The sequence below is a fragment of the Sciurus carolinensis genome, chromosome 6 (genome assembly GCF_902686445.1).
Source record: "Sciurus carolinensis chromosome 6, mSciCar1.2, whole genome shotgun sequence".
NCBI classification, from domain to species: Eukaryota; Metazoa; Chordata; class Mammalia; order Rodentia; family Sciuridae; genus Sciurus; species Sciurus carolinensis.
Window position 1 is genome coordinate 143,196,003 of NC_062218.1, and position 27,522 is coordinate 143,223,524.

Sequence of the window (27,522 nt, forward strand, 5' to 3'; positions counted from 1 at the left end):
AAATAAGGCCGCAGTCCTGACTCTGTGTAAATGCACCTTCTAATACGGACAGGAGGAGGATAATGGCCCTAAATAATCACTCCAACTTTACCACAAGCTGTTAAGGGTCCTAAATGGCTGCTGTGTAATGACAGCAGCCATCTGCGATGGCGGTGATTTAGTGATGGGGCTCTGCCCTGGCGGGGCCCTGGATGATCGGAGCTGGACGGGTGATATTTCTCCTCTGATGGGAGTAGCGTGTGTGGCACAGGAGATCATCTCATTCTCATTTTAATGACCTACCAGTTGAACCTAACCAAAAAGAAGCGGTGGTCCCCGGCAGTGACTATGGATTTTTTCTTTTTCTAAAGACAGCATTGCTACCTGAACAGCGGCGTATCTGGAGCCTGATCATGCCTCTTGCTGACTTGTCTCATTGCCCAAGAAGGTCTCTTTGGGGAAGATTTAGTCCCTCAATTAGGGCAAATTGATTTCTGCTTTCTACAAAGTCACTGTTCTAAAGAGAAGTGGGAGAGGGCGAGGGAAGCCATATTAATCTTCGTGTGCAAGCAAGGAGAGAGCTGGAGTGTTTCTGGCCTCCTCCACTCTGGTTGCGTGTGTGTAGATAACCTTTTCTCTGCACATATTTTAATTGCTCCACCCCACAAGATGCCAAGTTTCCAGAAGGGCAAACCAGAGTGGCTGGAGCAGCGTCTCCCAGGGCACCCAGGGTGATTTCCAGTGGTCCAGAGACTTCAGATCAGCACCCCCGGAGCATGTGGCAGGAAAGCCTTCTCTTTCCAATTCTCTTTCATTTCTTCTCAACACCTCACATGGAGAGTCTCCAGTGGTTTCCCACATCTTCCTTCTTGACAGGCCGAGCAGACCTGGAGCTCACAAGCAGGAAGACTGGAGTATCCGGCAAAAACCTAAGACCATTATTTTATTTTTAGTTGTTGGGGGTTTTTATTTATTAGCTCTGGGCTATCAATGATACCAATTTTTCATTTGTGGTAAGTGTTTAAAGTTTCCTTTTTAAAATAAATTGAATCTAACAAAATTTAATTTTAAAAATGAATTGATTTTTAAGAAACTACTAAGAAAATTGTAATAAAGTAGGAGGAAGAGACAAAAATCATGACAGTAGTATTTGAGGGCCAGAGGTTGAGGAAAGCATCCATTTTCTACAGAGGAGCCAGCAATTCGCTGTCTGTGTGGCCATGAGCAAGGTTCTTGGTTTCTCTGAGCCTCAGTTTTGTCATCCGTCCAATGGGAGACTGTCAAATACAGAGCATGGTTGTATGAGCCAAGGGGGATAAAATATGTGAAGCCTCTTTGCAGATCATGTATCTTCCCAGCAAAAATGATTCATTTTTCTAAGAGGCTAGAAAAAGAAAATGCCCAACCAGAACTTGAAACAGCTCACTATTCACTACATGCCAGTGGTGGTCCCTGCACTTCTTTTGGCCTCAACTTTCTGAATGCGGCTTCCAGATCTGGCTGTGCATCAGAATCACCTGAGGGCCAAGTAGAACTAACACTTCCAGATGCCACCCTGGGTCTGCCAATCACACCTGCCTGCAATGGTGCCCTGGTGGCTGCCCCTGGGAGTGATTTGGACACATCTGCTGATTTAGAGGACCCCTCCAGCTCTAACTCCTGATTGAGCCTAGTTCCGAGCAGGATTTGGGGCTCAGTTTAAGGGAAGTGATCACCCCAGGGGCTGGCAGAGCGGAAAGCCCAGCAGCTCTGGTCACATGCCTCTGGGGCTTCTGCAAGACCCAGGCCCGGAGCCCTTGAAAACCATCTGGTCCAAAGCCCCAACGCAGAGACACACTGAGACCCAGAGGAGGTAAATGATGGGCTCACTCTGCTGGAGGTGGGCGCCCAGCCCCGTCTCCTGGTTCTTAATCAGTAAAACTTCCACAGCACTCACCTTGCACAGCTGAGAGAGAATGTGTTGGACCAGTTATTTCTTGGTTTTTTTGTTTTGTTTTGTTTTTTGAGGTAAACGTTGCAAACAGAGGTCCTGAGAATAAAGTTCCACAAGGTTTAACAAATGTACACCTGGAAGATCAACACCCCAATCAAGAGCGAACAAAGTTCATCCCAGTAAGCTCCCGGGTGCCTCCTTCTGTTCCATCCCCACGCCCCAAGGGCAAAGAATTAATTCTGTCGTCATAGATGGGTTTGGCTGTGAATGAGCTTCAAATGAGTGTAGTCATACACAGAGTTCTTTCGTGTACGAGTCTGGCTTCTTGGTTCAACATCATAACTTTGCAATTCACTCGTGTGGTTGGATGTATCCGCGATGTGTTGTGTTATTGAGTGGTGAGCTATTGTGTGACTATACACACTGTCCCTTCTATTGATGGATTTGCAGGCCATTTCTAGTTTGAGACTATTACAAATAAAGCTACTCACTTTCTGCGGGTGTAGATCTCTATTTCTCTTAGAGTGGGTTGTGCACGTAGGACAGCTGGGTATCTAGCTCTGTAAGAAGCGTTCAAACAGCTCCCCATGGTGGTGGCCCACTACACCCTCCAGCAGTGAGCGCGAGTGCTGATGGACCTACCTCTGCCCCAGCTGCTGCTGTTCCTCTTTTTAATTGAGCCATTCCAGTAAGTGTGCGGTAAGTGGTGTCTCCTGCTGCTAATTTGCATTTCCCTGGTGACAAGTGAATTGAATGCCTTTTTCAAAGGCTTATTGGCCATTTGTGTATCAATTTATTTGTGAAATGACTTTTCAGGTGTTTTGCCCATTGTTAATTTGGTTGTCTTTTTATTACTGACTTTGTAGGAATTCTTTATATATACTGGATACATGGCTTTTGTCAGCTATGTGTGTCACAACGATCCCTCAGCCTGTGACCTGCCCTGTCGCATCCTTATCGGTGTCTTGTATTGAGCAAGTTTTTGGAGAGCAAGTTCTGAATTTTAATCAAGTTAGGTTGATCAATTTTTTTCCTGCCCCAAATTCACCAAAGTATTCTCCTGTGCCTTCTTCAGGAACCCGCAGCTCTTATACTTCAGTTACGGCCCATCTGAAATTACTTTCTGTGTATGGTTATGAGGTAGGAACCGAGGCTCATTTTTGTCCATACCTTTATCCAGTTGTTCTGGTGTAAGTTGTTGGAACCTCTCTATTTCCTCATTGAAGTACCTCGATGCCTTTGTCACAAGATGGGGTTCACTTCCGACCTCTGCTCTGCTCTATCCACCTCTGTTCACTCTCAGCAGCTACCACACTATTCTGATTATTTTAGTTATAATTTGTTTTGAAATTACGGTGAGTCCTCAACCTTTGTTCTCTTTCAAGATTATTTTGATTCTTCTAGGTCCTTTACGTGCCCAGATAAACCTTAGAGAACAATACTGACCCCAGGGAGCTCCCTCATGCCCACTTCTATCAATTTCAGAAGGTCACTGTGATTTTATTTGGGCTGCACTGAATCTATAGATTAGTTTGAAGAAAAACTGACTCTTCACAACAGGGAGTCTTCCAATCTATAAATATGACATCCCTCCATTTATTTAGGTTGGCCTATCTATGAGGCTACCATAAGTGCTATTTTTATTCAGCTTTCCTTTTGGTTATTGCTGTTATAGAGAAATACAATTTTTTTAGAACTTTACACTTATTGAGGTATATAATTTACATATCATAAAAACCATCTAGTTTTGGTCTGCAACTCAGTGTATTTTTCAATAAATGTAGTTGTGGAATTATCACTATAATCCACTTTTTAAATATTTCTGTCACTCCAAAAAGTTCCTCAGTGCCTGTTTGCAGTCAGTCCCCACCCACAACCCAGCTCCATGTAGCCACTGATCTGTCTCTGTAGCTTTGCCTTTCTAGAAATTTCATATAAATAGAATTATATAATATCAAGTCTTTTTTTATGGTGCTAGGGATTGAACTCAGGGTTGCTGTACCACTGAGCTAAATTCCCAGCCCTTTTTAATTCTGAGACAGAGTCTTGCCAAGTTTCTGAGGTTGGCCTCAAACTTGCCATCCTCCTGCCTCAGCCTCCCAAGTTGCTGGGATGATAGGCATGCACCACCACACCTGGCTTACAATAGCTAGTCTTATCTCTCTGGCTTCTGTAACCTAGAATAATATTTTTGAGAGTCAACCATATTGTTACATTAGCTCACTCCTTTTTGTATTGCTGATAGTATTCCATTTATTACCACATTTTCTTTATCTATTCACCAGTTGATAGACATTTGGGTGGTTTCTAAATTTGAGGCTATTATAAATATTGCTGCTGGAAACATTGGTGTGCAAGTGTTTGTTTGTGAGCGTGTGTATGTTCATCTCTCTGAGGTTTATTCCTAAAGAGGAGTTGCTGGTCATGTGGTAACTCTGTGTTTAACTGTTTGAGGAAGTTCCAGACTACTTTCCAGAGTGGCTGCACCATTTCACATTCCCATCAGCAGTGTGTGAGTGCTCTGGTTTCTCACACCCTTGTCAACACTTGTTATTGTCTGACTGTGATTATAGCCCTCTTGCTGGCATAGAGTGGTATTTACTGTGGTTTTAATTTGCATCTCCCTGATAACTAATGCTATCATGCATCTTTTTATGTTCTTGTTGGCCATTTTGCATTGTGTTTGGAAAAGTGTTCATTCATATCTTTTTCCCAGTTTTTAAATTGAGGTAAAATACACATAACACTCAATTAGTCATCTTAAAGATACAATTCAATGGCATTTAGCATATTCAAAGTGTTATACAACCATCACCTCTATCTGGTTCCAAAATATTACTCCAAAAGGAAACCCATTAATAGCCCCTGCTCCTTCCCCTGTCCCGACCCTGGCAATCACTAATTTACTTTCTATCTTTGTGAATTTAGCTATTCTGTAATTTCATTTTTGGATCACTCAAAATGCGGCCTTCAAATTTGGGGGGTATATACTTAGAAGTGGAATTGTGGAATCATATGGAAATTCTATTGTTAATATCCTCAAGAACCACTACATTTTTTCTAAAAGCATTTTGCTGGCTTTTTAAGTGGGTTGTTTCTTTTCATTACTGAGTGATCGCAGTTCTCTCTGTGTTCTGCATGTGTGCATCCTTTATCAGACACATGATTTGCATGTGTTTCCTTCCATTCTGTAGGTTTCTCATCATTTTTTTTCATTTATTTTGATTCATTGTACACAAATGGGGTGCAACTGTTGTTTCTCTGGTTGTACACAAAGTAGAGTCACACCTTTTGTGTACTCATACATGTACATAGGGTAATGGTGTCTGTCTCATTCTATTATTTTTCCTTCCCCCCACCTCCTCCCCACCCCTCTTTTTCCTCTATTCTTATCCCTCCTTCCTCCATTCTTGCCTCCCTCCCACCCCCTGTTATGTATCATCATCCACTTATTCTCATCACTTTCTTAATAATGTCCTTTGATGCATAAAAAATGTTTAGTGTATAATTTATTTTTTTCTTTTGTGCTTGGACAATTTGTGTCCTAAGACACAGTTGTCTAGTCCAACGTGATGAAGTTTACCCCTGTGTTTCCTCAAAGTTTTATGGGTTTAACTCTTACATATAGACCTTTTATCTCTTTTGAGTTGATTGCATAGTAGGTGAAGAAGGGATCCAACTTTATTATTATCATTTTTCTTTGCAGTGCTGGGGATCAAGCCCAGGGCCTGTGCATGCTGGGCAAGGCTCCACCATTGAGCTCCACCCTCAGCCCCTGACCTGATTCTTCTGCATGTGGAAATCGAGTAGTACCAGCACCATTTGTTGAAAAGACTCTTCTTTCCCCCATTCAATGGGTTTAGCAAAATCAGTCAACCCTAAATCTGAGGGTTGTATTTCTGGATTCTCAATTTTGTTCTATTGACTTATATTGTCTTCCTGCCATTATCACGCTGTCTTAATTACTGTAGTTTTGTAGCATGTTTTAAAATCAAGAAATGTGAGTCTTCTGATTGTTTTGCTCTTCCGAATCCCTTGCTTTGCCATATAAATTTTAGGATCAGTTTGTTAATTATTAGTCTCTGTAAAGAAGTTGACCATGATTATAACAGCATTAAATCTATTTATCCATTCTGGAGGTATTACCTTCTTAACAATTTCTGATCCATGAACAAGGGCTAGCTTTCCATTTATTTTGGTGTTTAACTTCTTTCAACAATGTTCTATTTTTTAGAGTAGCATTTTGCAGTTTGTGTGTGTGTGTGTGTGTGTGTGTGTGTGTGTGTGTGGTACTGGGGACTAAATCCAGAGCCTCCTACATGCTAAACAGGCTCTCAACCAGGGAGCTATATCCCCAACCCCATTTTGCACTTCTTTTGTTGCAATGTATTTGATAGTTTTACCATTTTAATTGCATTTTCCAGTTGTTCTTTATTTGCTGGTATATAGAAGTTCAACTGAGTTTGAAATATTGACCTGTATTCTGAAGTCCTGCTAAGTTTACCTGTTTGTTCTAGCTTCTTTGCAGATTTACAGGATTTTCTGTGTAATGATGTTATCTGCAGTTAAAGACACTCTTGCCTTTTTCTATCAGATCTTTATTTCCTTTATTTCATTTTTTTACCAGTTGCCCTGGCTAGAAATTCTAATAGTGTTGAATAAAAATTGCGAGTGCACAAGGCCTTTCTCCTGATCCTAGGGGGAAAACTACTAATGATGTAAGCTAGAGAGGTTTTTTTGGTTTGGGGTTGTTCGTGTGTTTGTTTTGGTCATACTAGAATTTTCATAAAGGGTTCTAACGCTGATTAAAATCCAAGACACCAATATTAAGGCTGAGACTTTAAGTAGAAAGGGACTATCTTTGATATTTATTCCAAACAACTTCTCCAGATATGGGTCATATCCAACCCACAGGAAAATAAGCAAAAAAGGAAAATGTTGTCGTATGTAATAAGAACAAATAGGAGTCTGTCTGCTTCAGGTACTGGGGCATCTGAGGAATGGAAATGTCATCAAGATGATGTCTCTGTTACAGGACTGGGACCTTCTGGGAAACTGAGGCAGCGTGAAGGCCCCCTTTGAATCCCCAGTTCTTGCCATCAAGTCAGAATATGTCAGACTCATCACTCAGAGTACAGGCATGAGTCTACTAGAAGGGCCAGGAAAGGGGAAAAGGGAACACTCTCAAGGCAGAGCGTCAGTCCTCTCAAAGAAAAGAGGGACAGGGTGCCTCTCCTGCTTTCCAGTTTTATTGGGGGTCCCAGGGAAGTTTCCAGAGAGCCCCACTCAGGTCCAGCTCTTGATTTTTGACTGACTGCAGGATAACATCAGACTTTTAAGTCCCCACTGCCACCACCACTGTGGGTCACTTTGGCCCATGCTGACTGGTTCTGATTGGAACCTGTTCTTACAGATTTTATGGTTAAGGTGAATTATCCTTATTTCCCTGAGTTCCAGGATCTGTTCTGCGTAAGGGTCGCAAAAGTCCCCACCCGACCCCGCTTCAGGGTAACTTGTGTTCTTATCAGCATTTCAGGGCCTCCGTTTCTCCTGCAGCTAGCCATAGTTTGCTGAGGAGTGGAACAAATTCTGCAGACTTAGGCAGGCAGGGCTGCAGGTAAAGGGTTCTTAAAACCTTTTTAAGCACGTGGGGTCAGCGCAGCTGGGCCCAGTTTACAGAATTATTCCCTGAACCTCGTGTTCCCACCTCGCATCGGTCTGTCCCCCATCAGCTCCATCTCTCGACGCGTTCTTTCCGTACTATCCTTAGACTCAGATCATCCCCACTCACCGCTCATCGCCTCGTCTTGCTAAAGACGTCAGCAGCTCGAGACTATGGCCGACCGGCTTAGCAACTCTAGCAAAAAGACAGTGTCATTTTTCAATAGTTCTGAAAAGCATTCTCGAGACTCATTACTTGGACCAGCTCAGGTCACATGGCCATCCCTAAACCAATCACTGTGGCCAAAGGAATGGAATGCCCAAGCCACATGCTCCTCCCCCTGGGAACTAGGGGTCAGGATCGGCCCCACCCAAGTCGGTGACCTTGAGAAGGGAGGGGCAGTTTCCTAAGGAACAGTCAAAAGTATTGTTATTAGAAAATAAGGGAAGAAGTCCCCGCCAGGCTTGAGTCACAGACGCCTGTCCCCTGGTACAGAAGACCTGTGTTCCAGGTCTGGCGCTGGCACTAGACGCTGTGAGCCTCAGTTTCCCCATTTGCAGTCTGCACGTGATGATGCCTGCCCTTCTTGGCCCTATCTGAAGGGTTCAACGAGGAGGTGTTCTAGAAAGTTCTGTCTACACGGGAAGGGTCGTTGCCACACAGGTAAGAGGAGCACAGAAGGCGCTGATCTGAGCCCTCTCGCCCTCCCTCTCCCTCACAGAGCACCTGAAGAAGCCACTGGAGGACTACATGGCCCTTTTCCCCAGCGTGAGGATTCTCCGAACCAAGAAACGTGAAGGCCTGATAAGGACCCGCATGCTGGGGGCCTCGGCAGCAACTGGGGACGTCATCACCTTCTTGGACTCACACTGTGAAGCCAATGTCAACTGGCTGCCCCCCTTGCTCGGTAAGGGGGATGGAGGAGCCTGGAGTGAGGGAGCTGCCTGCCCCGGTCCACTGCCAGTGTCCCCTTGTCCATGTGAAAACACCCAGCAGGCACCAGGCCCTCAAGTAGCTCAAAGGGACCTTAAAACACCATGCAGTCCTCTCCCTTCATTTCACAGGGAGGGGAGCTGAGACTCGGAGAGGGAGCGTGACTGCTTCTCTCCCATCACTTTAAATTTTGTTAGAAGGCAAGCCAAGGCCATCCCCCATTAAGACCTAAATTATAAGGAGACATCTTTATGTCATATTAGAATAGTGACCATTCACTGTGCCAGGCAGGTGAGAAGCACGACTAATCCTCACAAAGCCAGGCCAGGCTGGAGTATCCCCTTCTTGTGGGTAAGGAGGCTGAAGTTCAGAGGTACTGAGTGATGGCTGTCCCCGTGGGCTACCGTGTCCAAGTCCCCATCTTTCTGGCTGTCCTTTTGCACAGTTCTGCACTGCCTCCTGAGTTCATTTTCTCTCTCCTAGGAGTTCCTAGTAGGTGCCAAGACAGGGCTGTAGACAGAGGGCAGTGTGAGCCAGGAGCTCCCACAGAGCAGACCTGAGGTCTGGGATCTGGCTTCGGCTGCCTCACCGCTGACTGGAGACCAGGCAGTGAGCGTGGGCTGACAGCAGGATGTGGAAGAGGTAGTCGAGGAGAGTGGGAGGCAGGTGAGGGCCGGGGCCAGGCTGCAGCGGCCTGGGAGGAGCTACCAACCCAGAGAGAAAGTGCGCTCCTCAGGAGTGGCCCAGGCGAGTGTCAGAGCCACCTGGAAGGGCTGTTAAGACAGCAGTGAGCCATCCTGGGGTTCTGACTGGGTGGTCCAGGGTGGGGCCTGACGAGGGCATTTCTAAGGCTCCTGGGTGACGCTGTGCTGCTGGCACCAGACCAGGCTTGAGGTTACCAAATGCCACCTTTTGGGGTCGAGGAGCAAAATCTAGAGCCACATCATTGAGCAGGACAATCCAGCAGATTGATCCCCCACACAGATCGGCAGGGGCTTCAGTGCTAGATGATGTGCCTCTGAGACCCTGGGTCCAGGATCCCATGGGGTCAGGAAAGAGATACAAGCCAGGATTTCTAGTAAACTGTTTATGTAATTAAACTAAGAGACCATCCGCATCTGCCTCTCATCACTGAACGAGGGTGAAAAAGTAAAAAGCTTCGCCATAAACCGCCTAATTGATGGTCCTGAAGGAACAACCCATTTGTAGGGTCATTCTGTGGCTCATAAAGACAATGAGTGGTGGGGCACAAGCCGAGCTGTGGTCTAAATAGCCCTTAACTCTGTTTCTATGGAAATGTATGAGGGCCATTTTCATAATCTGCAGACGTGCGTGCAAGAACACCCCCCCTCTTTTTCTTCCCTAATAGAAATGTGAACCGGTAGTGTCGGTTTAAAGTCTCTCCCTCTAATATCGGCAGCCGACAGAGCACAGCGTGGCTTTTGTCTGTGAAGCCATTAACACCTGCATGCATGGCTCACTGTCTTCCTGAGAGATTAGACACGTCCGCGCCCCGAAGGTTAACCCCCTCCAGGAGGTTGGTCACCCTCTCCTCCTCCTTCCCATTCGTCTCCATCATCGTCGTCATCATCATCATGGCGCTGATGGCCCCTTGGCGTTTTAGGCCACATCCACATTTAAACTTGCCTGCCACGCAGTACAGCTGGCAGGCTAGGCATTATTATCCACAGTTTGCAAATGAGGAAATTGAAGGGCAAAGAGAATGAAGGAACTGCTCAGTCTCCCAACCCCTGCTTCTGGGCATCTCTCGGTCACCCCGGTCACAGACTGCGGGCCAAGTGCTGATCGTGCTGGAGGCCGTGCTGAGCATCCTGGCTCCAGTGTTTGCTCGGTCTCCTCAAAGACCCCCATGAGATAGGTGACATCTTCCTCCATCTTGTTGACAAGGAAACCGAGGCTCAGATGCATCAAAACTCCTCATCCAAGGTAATACTGCTAATGGGCAACAAAACAGGATTTGCTTTTTTAATTGCATCTTTTTAGTTACACATAACAGTAGAATTCATTTTGATATAATTGTACAAGCGTGGAATATATCTTATTCTAGTTAAGACCCCATCCTTATGGATGTATATGGTGGTGGGATTCACTATGATGTATTCATATAAGTACACAGGAAAATTATTTCTGATTCATTCCACTGTCTTTCCTTTTCCTATTCCTCCTCCCTTCCCTTCATTCCCCTTTGTCTAATCTACTGAATATCTGTTCTTCCCCTCTCCCCACTCATTAGCTTCCATATATGAGGAAAGACATTGACCTTTGGTTTTGGGGGGACTGGCTTATTTCACTTAGCATGACCCAGAGACTTCTGGGTCCATCCATTTACCTACAAATGTCATAAAGTCATTCTTCTTTATGACCGAGTAATGTTCCATTGTGTGTACCATAGTTTATCCATTCATCTGCTGAAGGGCATCTCGGTTGGATCCATAGGTTAGCTATTGTGTATTGAGCTTCTTTAAACATTGATGTGGCTGCATCCCTATAGTATGCTGATTTTAAATCTTTTGGATATAAACCAAGGAGTGGAAATAAATAAACAAACTGAGGAGTGGGGTAGTTGGGTCAAATAGTGATACCATTCCTAGTTTTCTGAGGAATCTCCATACTGCTTTCCAGTGTGGTTGTAACAATTTGCAGTCCCCAACAATGTATGAATGAATGTACCTTTTTCCCCACATCCTCACCAGCATTTATTGTTACTTATATTCTTGACAATCACCATTCCGACTAGAGTGAGATGAAATCTCAGTGTAGTTTTAATTTGCATTTCTCTAATTGCTAGAGATGTTGAACAAATTTTTAATACATTTGATGACTTTGTATTTCTTCTTCTGAGAAGTGTTTGTTCAGTTTTTTTTGTTCATCTAGTGATTGCATTATTTATTTTTTTATACTAAGTTTTTTGAGGTCTTTATCTATCCTGGAAATTAATGCTGTATCTGAGGTACAGATGACAAAGATTTTCTCCCATTCTGTGGGCTCTCTCTTCATGTTCTTGATTGTTTCCTTTGCTGTGAAGAAGCTTTTTAGTCTGATGTCATCCCATTTATTGATTACTGATTTTACTTCTTGTGCTTTAGGAGTCTTGTTAAGGAATTCAGTTCCTGAGCCGATATGTTAGTGTTGGACCTATATTTTCTTCAAGTGGGTGCAGTGTTTCTGGTCTAATTTCTAGGTCTTTGGTCCACTTTGAGTTGAGTTTTGTGCAGGGTGAGAGACAGGGGTTAAATTTCATTCTACTACATATGGATTTCCAGATTTCCCAGCACCATGTGTTAAAGAGGCTATTTCTCCAATGTATGTTTTTGTCACCTTTACCAAGTATGAGGTAGCTGTATTTTTGTGGGTTTGTCTCTGTGTCTTCTATTCTGTTCCTTTGGTCTCCTTGCCTGTTCTGGTGCCAATACCATGCTGTTTTTGTTACTGTTGCTCTGTAGTATAATTTAAGGTCAGGTATTATGATGCCTCCTGCTTCACTTTTCTCACTAAGGATTGCTTTGGCTATTCTGGGCCTCTTATTTTTCAAGATAAATTTCATGACTGCTTTTTCTATTTCTATTAAGAATGACATTGAAATTTTGGTGGAAACTGAATCTGTATAGTGTTTTTTGGTAGGATGACCATTTCGACAATATTAATTCTGCCTATCCAAAAACATGGGAGGCCTTTCCATCTTCTAAGGACCCCCTCTGTTCTTTCTTTAGTATTCTGTAGTTTTCATCGTAGAGGTCCTTTAGCTCTTTTGTTAGATTGATTCCTGAGCATTTTTTTAGGCTATTTTTGAATGGGATGGTTTTCCTAAATTCTCTTTCAGCTGATTTGTCATTGAATATAGAAATGCAATTGATTTCTGGGTGTTAAATTTGTATACTGCTGCTTTGCTGAATTTATTTATAAGTTTTAGAAATTTTCTGGTGGAGATTTTTTGGGTCTTCTAAATATGGGATCTTGGCAAACAGAGATAGTTTGAGTTCTTCTTTTCCTATTTGTATCCCTTTAATTTCTTTCTTTTGCCTAATTGCTCTGGCTAGGGTTTCAAGGACTATGTTGAATAGAAGTGGTGAAAGTGGGCATCCCTGTCTTGTTTCTGTTTTTAGAGGGAATGCTTTCAATATTTCTCCATTTAGAATGATGTTAGCCTTGGATTTGCCATATATAGTTTTTTGGTTTTTGAAAATTTTTTGTTCTATTTAGTTGTACATGACAGAAAAATACATTTATACCTTTTGATAGATCATATACTAATGGAGTGTAATCTCTCATTTTTCTGATTGTACATATTGTAGGATCTCATTGGTCATGCAGTCACATGTGTACATGAGGTAGTAGTGTATGTGCATGAGGTAGTTTTTACAATGTTTAGGTATGTTCCTTCTATACCTAGTTTTTGTTTTGTTTTGTTTTTGGTGTTTTTTTTTTTTTTTTTTTTTTTGAGGGGGGGTTTTGTGTATGTGTGTGTGTGTGTGTGTGTGTGCGGTGCTGGGGATTGAACCCAGGGCCTTGTGCTTGCGAGGCAAGCACTCTACCAACTGAGCTACATCCCCAGTCCCTATACTTAGTTTTTCTAGTGTTTTAAACATGAATGGATGCTGTGTACAAAACAGGATTTAAACCTGGTCATTCCCTTGGCAGGTGAGCATAATGCACAGAATGTGACCTTCTGAGGTCCTTGGCTTGATGCCACCCACAGTCAGTCAGCAGCCAGTGGGGTACTGTGTCCTCAACCCCAACTCTCCTGGGACACAAAGTATCCTGAGTGGCCATGAGTAATTAAGAAAGGAGGCCCTTCTCTAGATTTTTCCCTGGATCAGTTTTTTAAGGATTAAAAAGTTTTTTGAGGATTAAAAATCCTCAGGGGAGGGGTCTGAGGCTGTGGCTCAGTGTAGAGTGCTCGCCTAGCATGTCTAAGGCTCTGGGTTTGGTTCCCCGGCACTGACCACAAAAGACAGGGAGGGAGAGAAAATCTCCAGAGAGCAGAGCCAAGCCAACCCCAAATTCTAAATGGGATGCAGGTAGGCACGGGGACTTTTTTAAACACACCCTGGGTACATCTGGCACTCTGTCTTTGGAGGTACAGCTGCCAAAAACAGTATTTCTCAAACTTTTTTTTTAAATATTATTTTTAGTTGTTGATGGACCTTTATTTTATTCATTTATTTAATGCAGTGCTGAGAACTGAACCCAATGCCTTACACATGTGAGGCAAGTGCTCTACCACACAGCCACAACCCCAGCCTCAAACATTTTTTTAACCATGAGTCACAGTTAGAAACACATTGGACATCTCAACCCAATACAGAATTGCACAGGGCCACACAGTAGGGCTGAAATACATTTCCTGAATTTTTTTTTATACTGGGGATTGAACCTAGGGATGCTTAACCTCTGAACCACACCCCCAGCCCTTTTTATCTTTTATTTTGAGACAGGGTCTTGCTAAGTTGCCTAGGGTCTTGCTAAATTGCTGAGGCTGACTTTAAACTTGTACCCTCCTGCCTGAACCTCCTGAGTTGCTGAGTTTACAGGCATGTGCTACTGAGCCCAGCACATTTCCTGAAATAATTCCATCTATCACGGCATTCCTTAGCACCTGGAATGCAGTCCAATAATCAGTATTCATTTCTGTTCATTATAAACACACACACAGGCACACACAATTGATTTCATGCTTCACCTATGAATTGATTGTGTCTTCAGCTTTGAAAAAGACAAAAATGCTGCTTTCTCTCCTGGGAGAAAAATGTACAGTAGCTTGATGAAACGTGGGCCCTGGCTGCTGTCGGCCTGCTCTGGCCCCGCAGCGCTCCACAGTGCAAGTCTTGAATTTGACTTGTGGCCCAAAGCCCACTTGGCCCTCCTGGCAGATCATCCCGGACAGTTGACTGACACCCCTTGGCTCCAGTCAGGTCTGTCTGGCAGGAGGAACGGTGAAGGGCAGAGAAGCCAAAGCCGGAACTCTGATGGTAGGTTAGGCGGAGAATAACTCGGAGAGAATCAGTTTCTTCCAGGCTTGAAAGGCACCATAAAGCTACCTAGGTCAAGGCCCTCGTTTGCAAACTTAAATGGCCTAACTGTAGCATGCCTTGGGGGTGCCATGACTTGCAGGGACTGTCCTTCACTCTTCCGTAGTTCTGCCTGAGCTGAGCTGGCTCGAGGAGGGCCAGTTGCTGCTGACTGCAGCCAGGAGCCCCAGTGCGCTGTCAGGGGCAGACAGTCTGCCGCGAGGGGCAGGCCAAGCCTGGCTGCTTTGGGCCCTGAGGTGAGACCAGACTTAGAATGGGAGCCCGGCTGCCCAGAACGGGGGTCCTCCCACAAGAAGTCAGTCTCTTCCCCAGTCCATAGAGGAGAACGTTGGGCCTTGGAGATGCCATTGGTGACTCGTTTAGGACCCCGTTGTGGGTGGCAAGTCCGAAATGAGATTCGTGGTCCCTCTTGCCAAAAACCCACGCTGTCGCTTCCTCTCTGTGTTCTCAAACTCAAATGGTCAGAGACATCACCCGGGAACGTGTTAAGCCGGAGACTAAGCAGCAGAGTAGGAAAGGCACTTCGCTCCCGCCTCAACTAACGGGCGTCTCTTGACTGCTTCAGACCGCATCGCTCGAAACCGCAAGACCATCGTGTGCCCAATGATCGATGTGATCGACCACGATGACTTTCGATACGAGACGCAGGCAGGGGATGCCATGCGGGGTGCCTTTGACTGGGAGATGTACTACAAGCGGATCCCGATCCCTCCAGAACTGCAGAAGCCTGACCCCAGTGACCCATTTGAGTAAGTACAAGTGACCCGTGCTTATCCCAGTGGTTGACCCCAAGGCTGCTTCTCAACACACACACCGCTCAGGATCACCACCCTCCCAGGAGCCACCAAGTGTCAGACATCCCAACCAGAAGGATCCCCCACTCCCGGCATGTCACAGAGCCCAGCTCAGGACTACCGAGCTGGTCACCTCCACCGTGGCCGCCTCTGTGGACTTTGCCAGGGCTGCCAGCAGGGGTGCGTAGAGTCGCTCACGCCCTCTCCCCTCAGGCCTGTTCCCAGCTGTCATCATCATCGTCATCGTCCCCAGGTGCCAGGCAGAGTGCTGAGCAGGGTGCTCCCTGACCCCACGTAACCCCTCATTCACAGGTGGTAAACATTTGTATCCTTAGTTTCCAAACAGGGGCACCATGGTCTAAGTAACTTGCTCAGATCCCACAGCCAGAAGTGGCAGAGGCTAGAGCAAGTGCCGGTCTGTGGGCCCCTGGAGCCAGTTTTCCCTTCTTTCTGTTTGACCCCCTTGGAAATGTCAGGGCAGTAGCAGCCTGTCCCACCAGGGGTCCAGGGTGGACTGGACTCAGCATCCTAGAGTGTGACAGCTGGAGGGAGCCTTGGATGAGGAGCTCCACCCCGCCAGATGAGGGTCCGAGGCCCAGGAGAGGGAGCTGGCCTGGGGCGCGCGTGCCTGAGAACTGAGCCGCTCCTCCTGGCACCCCAGCTCTTTTCTTCAGCAGGAGGTTGGCTGTCTTTGCAGCTGCGTCAAGCTCCCCTGGCTGACCTGCCAGAGGTTTAGGGAAGATCTTGGGCATGAAGCCAGAGGCCAGCCTCCCTTACCGTATTAGTTTCCTGAGTCACTGTGATACATCACTGCAAACCTAGTAGCTAAAACCGACAGTTGAAGTTCTGGTGGTCAGAAATCTCCCTGGGCCCGAATCAGGGTTTCAGCAGGGCTGTGTTCCTTCCAGAGGCTCTGGGGAGGATCTCTCCCTGCCTTCCCAGCCTCAGAGGCTGCACAGTCCTTGGATCACGCCCCTCCCACTGTCCTCAGAGCCAGAAGCACAGCATCTTCACATCTGTTCCCCTCCCTGCCGCCCCTTCTCCCTCTCCATCCTCCCGTCTCCTTCTCTGACCCTGACTCTCCTCCTACCCTTGATATGCCCTTGTGATGACACTGATCCCAGGTGATTGCATGGGGCCCACCAGGATCCTCTCCCATCTCAGGACCCTTGACCTGAGTCACATCTACAGTCTCTTTTTCCACAGAGGGTTACATCTGCCCAGGCTCTGGGCATGAGGACATTGTCTTGGGGCAGGGGCACACCTGCCTTGCCACATTCGGGCCCCTGTTTCTCTGCCTTGCTCTCCCCATCTGAGAAAGGGGGTTGTTGGTGGCTCGGCCATCTTCACAGGCACAGCGCATTCCAGGGTTCCTGATAGGAGCCCCCGGGGTTGTGAGCCCCAGCAAAGGCTCAGAGGTCAGAACAACAGGCTTCTTTGTGGAAATGGCAGGTGCCAGGTGATGGAGCACCACGAACCAGGAGCTGATTCCATGTGCTTCCTCAGTGGGTCTGGCCTCCTCCACCTTAAACATGCTCGCTGCCATTAGCTCCTTCCTAGCCAGAGCTGTGGTTTAGCCAAGAGGCATCATGCAGTCAGCGCCAGTCTCCCCGCGCTCGGAGTCAGTCCTCGGTTGACCTGCGTTCCTGGGGAATGAGACCAACAGCAGAAGTAACTAACATTTGGCCTGAGGTGGCAAAGCAATTCCAACTAACATTATTGTGAACAGTCCTTACAATAGCATCCTCGGTAGAGGTAGCATTGTCCCCATTTGACCATTGAGACCCTGCGATTCAGAGGGGAAATGAGATTTGCCCAAGTTGACATAGTATCAGAGGCTGAGGTCAGAATGGGCAGTCCCAGAAAATGGAATGTTCAGGATAACCAAAGTTATTATTATTATAGGAAACTTTGTCCTAAACAGACTGATAGGCCCCTCATCCCTGTTACCATGAGTTCACATCATGCAGCTGGCGAGCAACAGGGCCTGACTAGTGTCCTCTAGGGCCTCAGTCTCCTCCTCTGGACATTGGAGCAGTGCCTCCCAACCCTGGCTGCATGTTGGCATCACCTAGGGAACTTGTTAAAATGCCCAGGCCGCCCTCATTCTGGAGTGGGGTGCAGGCGTCACTGTTTGTTAAAGCTCCTGAGTCACTGATGTGGCCGGGTTAGAGAGCCGCTGGCCCGGATGCTTTCTCAGGGCTCTCCATCCTTCGTGTCCGTGGGTTCACTCAGGAGCCTTCTTCTGAACTGCACTTGGACAGAACCCCAGAGAGCAGTCCCAAGAGGAATCTGGTCATCTGCACACCTCCCTGTGGTGCCAGCGAGTGGAAGGTCCACAGGCACGGCGGCGGTGTAACTGGTGAAAGACTCGGGCTTCCTGGCAGACCCCAGTTTGAATCACAGCTCATCCGCCTACTCGCCGCAGGCCCATGGGCAGCTGTGTAGCATTCCTGAATTTCAAATTTCTCCATCTGAGGAGGAGGCTAGTAGCAGAGCTTTGTGGGAGCTGGAGATAATGCCAGTAAAGTGAGTGGCAAGCGCTAGACACTCAGAATTGTTGTTGTTATTATTGCTGAACAGACAGGAAATGGAGCAGGCCAGGAGGAAAGGCTTCCCTCCCGAGGCAAAGCCTGGAGCATCCAAAATGCCTTGAGGCTAATCTCCTTCCTTCCGCACACCGCCTTGGCCTCTGTCACTAGCTCCAGTCTAGGCTGGTTTCCAAGTGCAGTCTTGGGTCTGATTTCCTATGAAGCCCAAAGTCAGGAACAGTCTCTGCCTGTCCAGGCTGTACGTTTACTCTCCAGCCAAGCAACCCAAAACCCCACACCCTTCAGAAGACAGGGGAGTGGACACAAAGGACACCTTCTGTTCCTGCAGCACTGGATACTTTTAAAAATGTACTTGCAGTGTGAGACAGGAAGTGAGCTGTCCCTCCATGGTGTGGGGAGGGGATCAGACTGCAAGAGGTTCCATCGCTCTGTCCAATATACATATATCATTTTAAAAATTTCCTAGTAGCCGCATTTAAAACAAAACAAAGATAAAGAAAAGGGCATGTGAGAACCCCTGGTTCCATCCCCAGCACCACGAAAATGAAAAAAAAAAAGCAAAATAAATTTGAAAAATATGGTTTATTTAAACCAGTATATTTGAAGTATTATTTTAACCTGCAAGTAATGCTAAAATGACGTGACAGGTTCTGTATCTTGTCTCCAAACCTGGAAATTCCATGGGTGACTTACACTCACAGCACATCTCCATTCAGACCACATTCCAAGTGCTCAGTCACCTGTGGCCAGTGGCTGCTGTCCTGGGCAGCAACAGGTTTAATGTTAGACCTTTGACCTCAGGGACACAGCAGGTTAAGGACAGCAGAATTGGAGGGAGGGTTCAACAATCCTGGTCCCCTTTCCTTTTCACTACCACCTGTTTCTCCAAGGTTCTCCCTCACTGGAGGCCGCATATCATGGTGGTGAAGGGTGTGGACTACACTGCGGTGATAAGAGGGTCGGGTCCCAGCAGCACCACCTAGGAGCAGTCGCCTTTCTGCTCCAGTTCCGCGCGTGCGGAATGCAGGTGACAGTAAGGAGGCCTGCCTCGTGAGGAGTGGGTTTGTGTTGTTAGTAAGTTAGCCAGAGCACCTGGCGTATGCGAGCCCTCAGTAAGCAGTCAAGGGCATCCCATTTAAAGGAGGCCCCTCCTGTGCTGGAAAGGCCCACCTGCTGCGGGAGGATTGCCCCAGGAGGGTTAAGTAAGGCCCACTGCCCACCAGCTGACCGTTCCCGCAGCCAGGCAGGCGAGTGGGGGCTGCTGCCGAAATGTTCTGGTTTGAAGGTCTAGAGTCTTCCAGTGGAACCAGACAGGGACACAGCCACCCTCCAATATATGGTCACACAGCAAACACTGGTCCTACCAGGTGCTGGCCCTGTGTGAGGACCGCTGGCGGGGTGCTGGCCAGCAACAGAGCGTCCTCTCAGCATGGTGCAGGCTGACTCCCTGTTCCCCTGGGTGCCCCTCGATTTGTCACCTCTGTGCCCTGCTGATGTCATTTCTTCATCCTCGGTGTCTTCCCTTGCCTTTTCTCCCTTGTCCAGACTCACTCAAAGGCCACCTCCTCTGAGTGCCCATCTTTGCCCTCCCCTGCCCTACTCAGCCCCAGAAGCAGGAGGGAAGCAGAACACTCCCCTCATGCTCCTGTGGTGCTCTGGTCTGCTCCTCCCAGAGGCCCTTACTCCACTCCACCCATGTTCTGGATCCTTCAGTCCTGAGGTGGCTGCCCCATGCACTGGCTTCCCCTGAAGGACAGTAACTTACCTCTGTACCCCTCCAGGACCAGCAGATAAACCAGTGGGGGATCAAAAGGATGGAGCTCATCTTGCCTCCTGGTTTAACTGAAAGAACAGAGACATGGCTTCCATACGCACCACCAGTGTCTGTGCCAGGCTAGCTGCACAGCAGCCATCAGAGAAGCAGGTGCCTAGGTGCCAGCCCCAGGGTGGCTTCAGAAGGCCTAGCGAGGGCACAGCAAGCTCTATATTTTTTCATCCTCTAGGAGGGTCGCAGCACAGACAGGCTTGGAGACCTGATTCAGACCGTTTAACTCGGAGGAGGACTGGATACATAGATTTGATATTTGTATCTATCAAGCAGCTGCGAGGCCGTGGGAAGGTACTACTGGGATTTCATTCCACAGGCATTCTCAGGTGTTAATTGTGTGAGGGAATTTTGATCCACTTGGTTAAAATGCAGCATTTTCGAAGGGCCAAGAAATAGGAAAGCCTGGTGCCCCTCCCCCAAAGGACCTTGAAGCCGCAGGTGGACGCAACTGTGTCCCAGGAGCAGCCCAGAACACCATCCCTGGGGAGCGGCCAGGACATGTGCATCCTCACGCCACCTTCTCTTCCTTTGACAGGTCTCCCGTGATGGCCGGTGGGCTATTCGCCGTGGACCGGAAGTGGTTCTGGGAGCTGGGCGGGTACGACCCCGGCTTGGAGATCTGGGGAGGAGAGCAGTATGAGATCTCCTTCAAGGTGAGCCGGCGCTCACAAGCCGCTTCCCGGTGCCACCACTCCTTGGTCCTGGGCCTGGCAGGCTGCCTGCCTGGAGTCTGAGCCTGGGAAGACTCGGGGTTCGCAGGGTTCTGTAGTCCCTTTGCTCCTCAGGCAAAGATGTCAGGAGTCAGTGGGCCACTGTGTCTGCATGTGTGGGACAAGGGTGGGGTTGCTGCGGGGGCACCCTCAGGCCAAAGACTGGTCTTGCTGGTATTTGCCTTACATCTCTTCTTAAGATGTCGGAATAAGGGCTGGGGATTTAGCTCAGTTGGTAGAGTGCTTGCCTTGTGAGCACAAGGCCCTGGGTTCAGTCCCTAGCACTGCAAAAACGTGCTGGAGTAAGATGAGTCTCCCTTCCAGCCAAGATGGCACGTCCAGCAGCCCACAGTGGGGAAGGAAGGCCACAAGATGCATAGGCCATAGAGGACTGCTCTGCTCTGAGAGTGAGTGTGTGTCCTCACAGGTTCAACGATAGCCACTAGGTCACCCCTCTCAGTTCTCTCTTTTGTATCTGTTACTGCAGGAGTTTGACATAGAGGCCTGAGGATAAAAGCTCCAATTGAGGACTCAGGAAGACCTGAGTTCAAATCCCCATTCCAATACTAGGTAACTGTCCGACTTCAAGCCTTCTTTCCTCATCTGAAGTAAAAGAATAGTGACACTACCAATCTCACAGAGCTACTGTGAAGATCAAATGAGCAAATGTCTAGACAGTGCTTAGCCTACAACACGGGAGCATGGCCAGTGATTAATAATTGGTAGACATTGTTAAGGGTGCAATGAATATTTACTATAACCTGTTTAATCAGCCCATGGGCTGTAGAAACTTTTGACAATGGTAGTAAAGGAGTTTCTAGTTAACTAGTATCTAGTTAACTACTCAAATGTGAGTGCACATTCTCCCCTTTATTTGTGGGGTTCCTTTGCATTATCAGGTGAAGAAGGCTAAGCCCTGTGAGAGGAAGGTTAGCTTGCCCTGTGCCCTTGTGGTCCACCATCTTCCAGCATGTTCAGAACCTGAGTAAGGCAGATCCCCAGCCCACAAGGATGGCCAGCGACATTACTGAGCTGACACCTGTGAACACACAACCCTGATGCCCCCTCCCCGAGAGTCGGGCAAAGGGCTAGCAGCAGATGGCCAAGATCAGATCCTAGCTCGGCCACTTCCTACCAGCTATGTGATCCTGCACAAGGAATCCACCTCACTGGGCCTCAGTTTCTGGTTCCATAAAATGAGTTTAGTGATGCTTTTAAGTCTGATGGGTTGTTGATAGGATTAAGTTAGATGATGTTCGTTGGGTGCTTTTAATAAATATCCTAAAGGTTATTGTCATCATCAACCTATAATATAATATTACCTGTGATGCTGGTTGAGCCAGTCAGAACTGGGGAACATAATTATTTTTGCACAGGAGATTAATCCCAGGGACACTTCACCGCTGAACCACATTCCAGCCCTTTTTATTTTTTATTTTGAGACAGGATCTCACTAAGTTGCTTAGAGTCTTGCTAAATTACTGAGGCTGGCTTTGAACTTGCAATCCTCCTTTATCAGCAGGAAAACAGTGACCTAGAATGCGGCTGAAATGTTATTCTGGTTTGAAAGGTAGTCTGTGTCTGCTTTAACCTCCAGAGTTCTGAAGCTGTCTCCCTTGAGGATAGCAGCACCCCCTGAAATAAAACAAATGCTAATATCCAGGTGTGACATCCAACACATTTATCAGCTCTGATGGCACAAGCACCAACCAGTCAGATGCCAGCCATAAGCAATGTGCAGCCACTGTGGTGTGTGACAGCCGAGTTTCCACCTAACAGGATAATGTGCAGGCCCTTTGCACATCCTAGCCCATTTCATCCTCACGACAGCCTGAATTGCACCCACTTCACAGGGGGATGCGGAGGGTTCAGACCACACAGTCAGAAGTAGCTAAACTGGGCCTGAACCTAGGCCTGCCTGATCCAAAGCTCTAACCAGCTGTGTTTGTGGAAACATCAAAGGAAAGCCACTGAGAGGGAAAGGAGCCTAAGAAAGTGGCTGCTGTTGCTTGCCCTTTCTTCTCAGTTGTTTCTCTTCTTGGGATTATTCCTATTTGCTTGGATATTCTGCAGTCTCTTAGCAAATTGAATTAGTAACAATCTAAGTCAGAAATACCAGATCACTTTTGTCTCCTAGCCAACTCTGGAGCATTGGTAGGACTGCTGCATTGAACATTGATATGTACTCTGAGGCTGTATCCAGGGCCACAGGTGTGGGCTTGGTGAGGTTGGCACAAAGGTCATTTATTTAATATCCCTGACCCATGCAATCTAACTTTCCAAATATCACATTCCTCTGGGCATGGTGGCTCAGGAGGCTGAGGCAGGAGAATCACAGCCCAGCCTCAGCAATTTAGTAAGGCTCTAAGCAACTTAGCAAGACCCTGTCTCAGAATAAAAAATAAAAAAGGCTGGGGATGTAGTTCAGTGGCAAAGCACCCTGGGTTCAATCATCAAAAAAAAAAAAAAAAAGAAAAAAGAAAAAGAAAATGACACATCAGAAGTAACAAAACCAGATACAGTGAAATTACACCCAAAATAGTTTGAACTGCACAGTTGCCCAAATTGTCTATTAAATATTGATCCATTAGGCATGCTTCTACATTAGTACCCAGAAATGGGCACATTTGAGTCGTGAGTTCTTATCAGGATTGAACTGCAGTAGGGTAGGTCAGCTTGTGTTTCACTCCCGGCTGTATCCCCCATCCCTGAAGGATTGCCTGGCGTGGAAAAGCGCTTAATAAGTACTTGGTGATTAAATACTCAGAGCAGTTGTGCCACTGGCCAGAACCAGCTCCCAGCTCCCAGCTCCCATCTAGCTCTTTGGTCTAGAAGCCCCCCTTTCAGAAACTATAGAGGGCTATGGAGAAAAGCAAAAAGCAAAAGGTGTGCACAAAGGAATGTCTAAACCCCAAACGCTTTCATTCTGTGTGTTTCAAAGACCCATCTAATGTTGCTCATCAGGCAATCATGGCAGAACAAATGGCATTTTTCTCCACATGGTTTATTTACAAAGGCTGGGTAATGAAGCCATATTGGAAGTCTCTGGTCCAGGAGAGGGAAGAAGGCTGGCTCGCGTTCCCATTTGATCCAATTATGTCTGTCACTCTCGAGGGGAAATGAGAGGCTCCGAGGTCTGGAAGGGACTCTTCTCCCTTGGCACTGTCTCTCCTGGCTCTGAGAACACCGCATGTGCCAGAGCATTGTGTCCCGGCCCTGCGGAGGCCTGCCGAGGCAGAGGGACCCGGAGAGCCCAGCCATCTGCAGCAGCTCCCCGCGAAACCATCTTCATTTTCAGCCAGAACCAGGCATCTACCAAGGGCCAAACTCCCTCCAATTAATCTCCGCTCAGCTCCCTCTTCCTGGTGAAAGAGTAAAGAAACTGGCCTAAACGACACAAGCGTATTTTCAGAAATTAAGGTAAATCAATATTTGTCATCGGGACTGATAGATTAATACTTTGGCTCTGATTCTAGACCAACCTGTTTCTCCTGATGGAAAAACTCCAGAAAATATGTCCTAAAGGTTCTGGGATTTCTAGAAGAGCCAGCGGCTCTTTCTCTTTCCGTCCCCCTCCATCTCTGACCCAGCAGAGCTTTGGTTTCCCAAAGGTGAGGTCACACGGTCAAAGTTCCCCCACTCAGAGGTTAGAGGTTAGACTCTTCCCAGTTCTAGTGGTTGGATGAGCATGGAACTCGGTAGCCTGGCCTCCCTGGGTGGAAAGCCCAGGTGCCATGCTCAGAAGGGGCAAGCCACAGATGTCTACCTCACAGGACTGTCCTCCACCGTTCCCTCTTCCTAAGGCACCTTACCTTAGTCGCAGCTCATATGAGTAGTTTCCTTGTAGCTTAGGGACCATCCCAAAGTCGGTCCTCCCATCTGCATGCACCCAGCCTGGCTCAGGATACCCCGTTTTTACCAACCTCAAGATCTTCCTCTCCCTGCTGGACTCTGGGCTCCCTGGAGGCAGGGGTGTTCTCCTCCACCTCTACACCCCAGTCTCTGACTCATGCAGCTGTTTTAAATACAGATGCTCCTGGGCTTACAGTGGGGTTTCATCCTGATAAAGCCATTGTAAACCAAAAATATAACTCAGAAATACATTGAAAACCACTAACCTCCCTACCACCCCAGCTGAGCAGCACAGCACACTGGAGGTCCTTTCCCTAGTGACCATGTGGCTATGTGGGAGCAGCAGTTCCCTGCCTCTGTCCAGCCCCATGAGAGAGAAGCCTAGCATATATCGCTAGACTGAGAAAAAAATCAAAATTCAAAGTAAGGTTTCACCTAAAGTTTTCTCACTTTTGCATATTGTAAAGTCAAAAAATCATGATACAAGCCATCAGAGTGGAGGACTCCATGACTGTCTGTGACATCACTTCCAACTCATAAACCTTGCACTGCCCGCCCCCCGTACCATCTTGGGTGATGCTGCCTTGTGGGCAAGGCGTTCAGCAGGAAGACAGGGCCCTGGCCTCTTGTCTCTCGTCTTCTCCATCCACCTGGAGAGCCCCGGCAAATCACTCCACCTCCCTGGCCCTCACATCTTGATGGGGTCCTTCCTCCCCCATGAGACAGGGTAGAGTAGGACGCTGTGGCTTTCACAGGTCCAGGGGTGGTCTGGGTTAGAGAGGGCAGCGGCAAGATGAGCAGAAAGGGGCTTGCGCCTTGTGCCCCAGGAGGCCAGGACTAGAACGTATTCAACTACAAGACACAGGAGAAAGAATCCAAGCAGAGCCATAGCACCTAACTAGACTGAGAAAAATGTGTGTCTTGGGCAATGTAAATGGTTGTATCTTCTGTGAGTAGTGAAATCCATTACATTTTGGCAAAATCTGTTACATTTCAGAGTGAGCACATTCTTCAACCTAAAATTTCATGCCCAGAAATTCCAAGAAAGACAACACATAGGTAAGCAAAGAACTAGGTAGGAGCTCTTTGCTGAAATATTACTTACAATTGGGTGAGATCAAAAAAAGACCTCTAGCATATACTAAATTAAAATCATTGCTAAAAATGTGTTTACATTTCCTTCATGGATAAATATGTTAGAGCACATATAAAGGATGGAATATTACATAAAAGAAGTTAGATGCCTCCAAAATTAAGTTTTAAAAAGATGACTGCAAACTAGTGTGTGTGTATGTGCATACATATGCACATACACAATATGATTCATGACAAAGGTCTGGGCATGTAGCACCACGGGCCAGGGTTGATCCCCCATTCTGCAAAAATAAATAGATAATTTGTCAAATGGCTGTTTTTAGCCATTTGACAAATGCAAAGGAAAACCTTAGAATATCCTTAGACCAACCAATGTTTCTTGAGCACTTACCCTCAGTAATGTGTGGGGACCTGTGCCTAACCCTGTACCATTTTTTGTGTGTGTATGTAAAATTTTACTGAAGCACAATATACATATAGAAAGTTGCTCAAAATATCAAGTATATAGTCCATTAATTTTTAAAATGAATACATCCACATGACCAGTCCTCAGATCAAGAAATAGAACATCAGAGAGAACATTCAACCTTTGGTGTTTGGGGATTGGCTTATTTCACTTAGCATGATAGTCTCCCATTCCATCCATTTACCAGCAAATGCCAAAATTTCATCCTCCTTTATGGCTGAGTAATATTCTGTCATGTATATATACCACAGCTTCTTTATCCATTCATCTGTTGGTTCCATAGTTTAGCTTTTGGGAATTGAGCTGCTATAAACATTGAAGTGGCTACGTCACTGTAGTATGCTGATGCTAACCCACCACAAGGAAGGGGAAGATTAGAAGTTCATTGGACTAGACAAGGGGGAATGAAGGGAAGGGAGGGGGATCGGAATAGAAAAGACTGGAGAATGAATTGGATGCATCTTTCCCATCCTTGTATATGAATACACAGCCAATGTAACTCCACGTCTCATACAACCACAAGAATGGGATCCTAATTGGAGCAAGTTATATTTATTCTGTGTATGTATAATATGTCAAAATAGACCCTGCCATGTATCTCTAGAAAGAACAAATTTAAAAATGAAAGAAACAGAATGTCAGCCCCGAGAGCCTCCCACGTGCCCTTAGGGACCATGCCAACGCTGGTCCTGTGTCTGCACGCACCTAGCACGGCTCAGAGTCTGTTTCCACCCAACCCCAAGCTCTCCCTCTCCTCCCTGTTACCCGCCGCCCCACGTTACTGCGTCCTTCTTCCTCCTGAGGCAGCACTTTCGCTCTCCACCCTCCCCACTTTAGAGGTGCGCAAACTGAGACCTAGGTGAGATCACTTCCAAAAAGGACCCACGTGCTTACAGGCTTCTTGTCCCTAGTGACCAACAGGGGTAAGAGGGCTGTCCCTGTCCACCCGATGTGCTTCTGAAACACTGCGCGTGTTCATAATAACTGTTTATCACTTCCGTGATCAGGAAAAAAGGCAGGAAGTTTTATAACCACAAAGGAAAATGTCTGGTTCCTGGCCACCCCTCCTCACATACATTCCACTGCATGGTTTGGGCCATTTGCAAGCTCAGGGATGAGAGTCCCCAGAAGTCAGGCCACCGACAGGGCGTGGCAGAGAAGTCTCCCAGGGAAGGCCAGGCCCACTAAGCGTGGGCTGCGAGGTCTGCTATAGGGGACGGGCGCCCCACTGTCCTTGGAAAGATGGGGACAGGTCCAGGTCATGGAGCAGGGGTGGGTGAGAGTGATGGAAAACCACCTGAGTGTTCAAGAGGGAGGGACAGAAGTCAGGAAGGTCCCTAAAGCTTGTTCTAGAGGGAAAACCATAGAGGCCGAAGCCTAGGAGTAAGTGGGGTCTGCCTGGTTTGACACTGATATGGTCACCAAAAAGGTAGCCCGGTCCTAGACCACCTCCAGCAGACACAAAGTGAAAATAATCACGACAAAGGTCTCAGACTTTTCTCCCATAAAACTCAACAGCATTAGCCGTGAGGTTTACAGCTGCACACCTATGATCCCAGCAACTGGAGAGGCTGAGGCAGAAGGATCTTAAGTTGGAGGCCAACCTGGGCAACTTAGCAAGACCCTGTCTCAAAATAAAAAATAAAAAGGACAGAGGAAGTAGTTCAG

At 47.0% G+C, this 27,522-nt stretch overlaps 1 protein-coding gene and 1 non-coding gene across 4 annotated transcripts in view; one reads left to right on the forward strand and one right to left on the reverse strand.

Annotated features, from left to right (window-relative positions):
- Positions 1–27,522, forward strand: part of Galnt10 (polypeptide N-acetylgalactosaminyltransferase 10) — a 229,412-nt gene that overhangs the window by 173,196 nt on the left and 28,694 nt on the right. For 2 of the 3 annotated variants that reach the window (XR_007109090.1, XM_047555527.1), the window contains exons 5-7: positions 8,296–8,481; positions 15,123–15,306; positions 20,267–20,384. Coding sequence is in view for 2 of the 3 variants with exons in the window: in XM_047555527.1 (XP_047411483.1) it covers positions 8,296–8,481; positions 15,123–15,306; positions 20,267–20,384 (488 nt within the window). In the remaining variant the exon portion in view is untranslated. The remainder of the gene's footprint in view (positions 1–8,295; positions 8,482–15,122; positions 15,307–20,266; positions 20,385–27,522) is intronic. The other variant, XM_047555528.1, reaches the window with a different exon arrangement.
- Trnaa-cgc (transfer RNA alanine (anticodon CGC)) lies at positions 13,005–13,078 on the reverse strand. Its single transcript has one exon. It is a non-coding gene; the product is annotated as a tRNA-Ala (tRNA).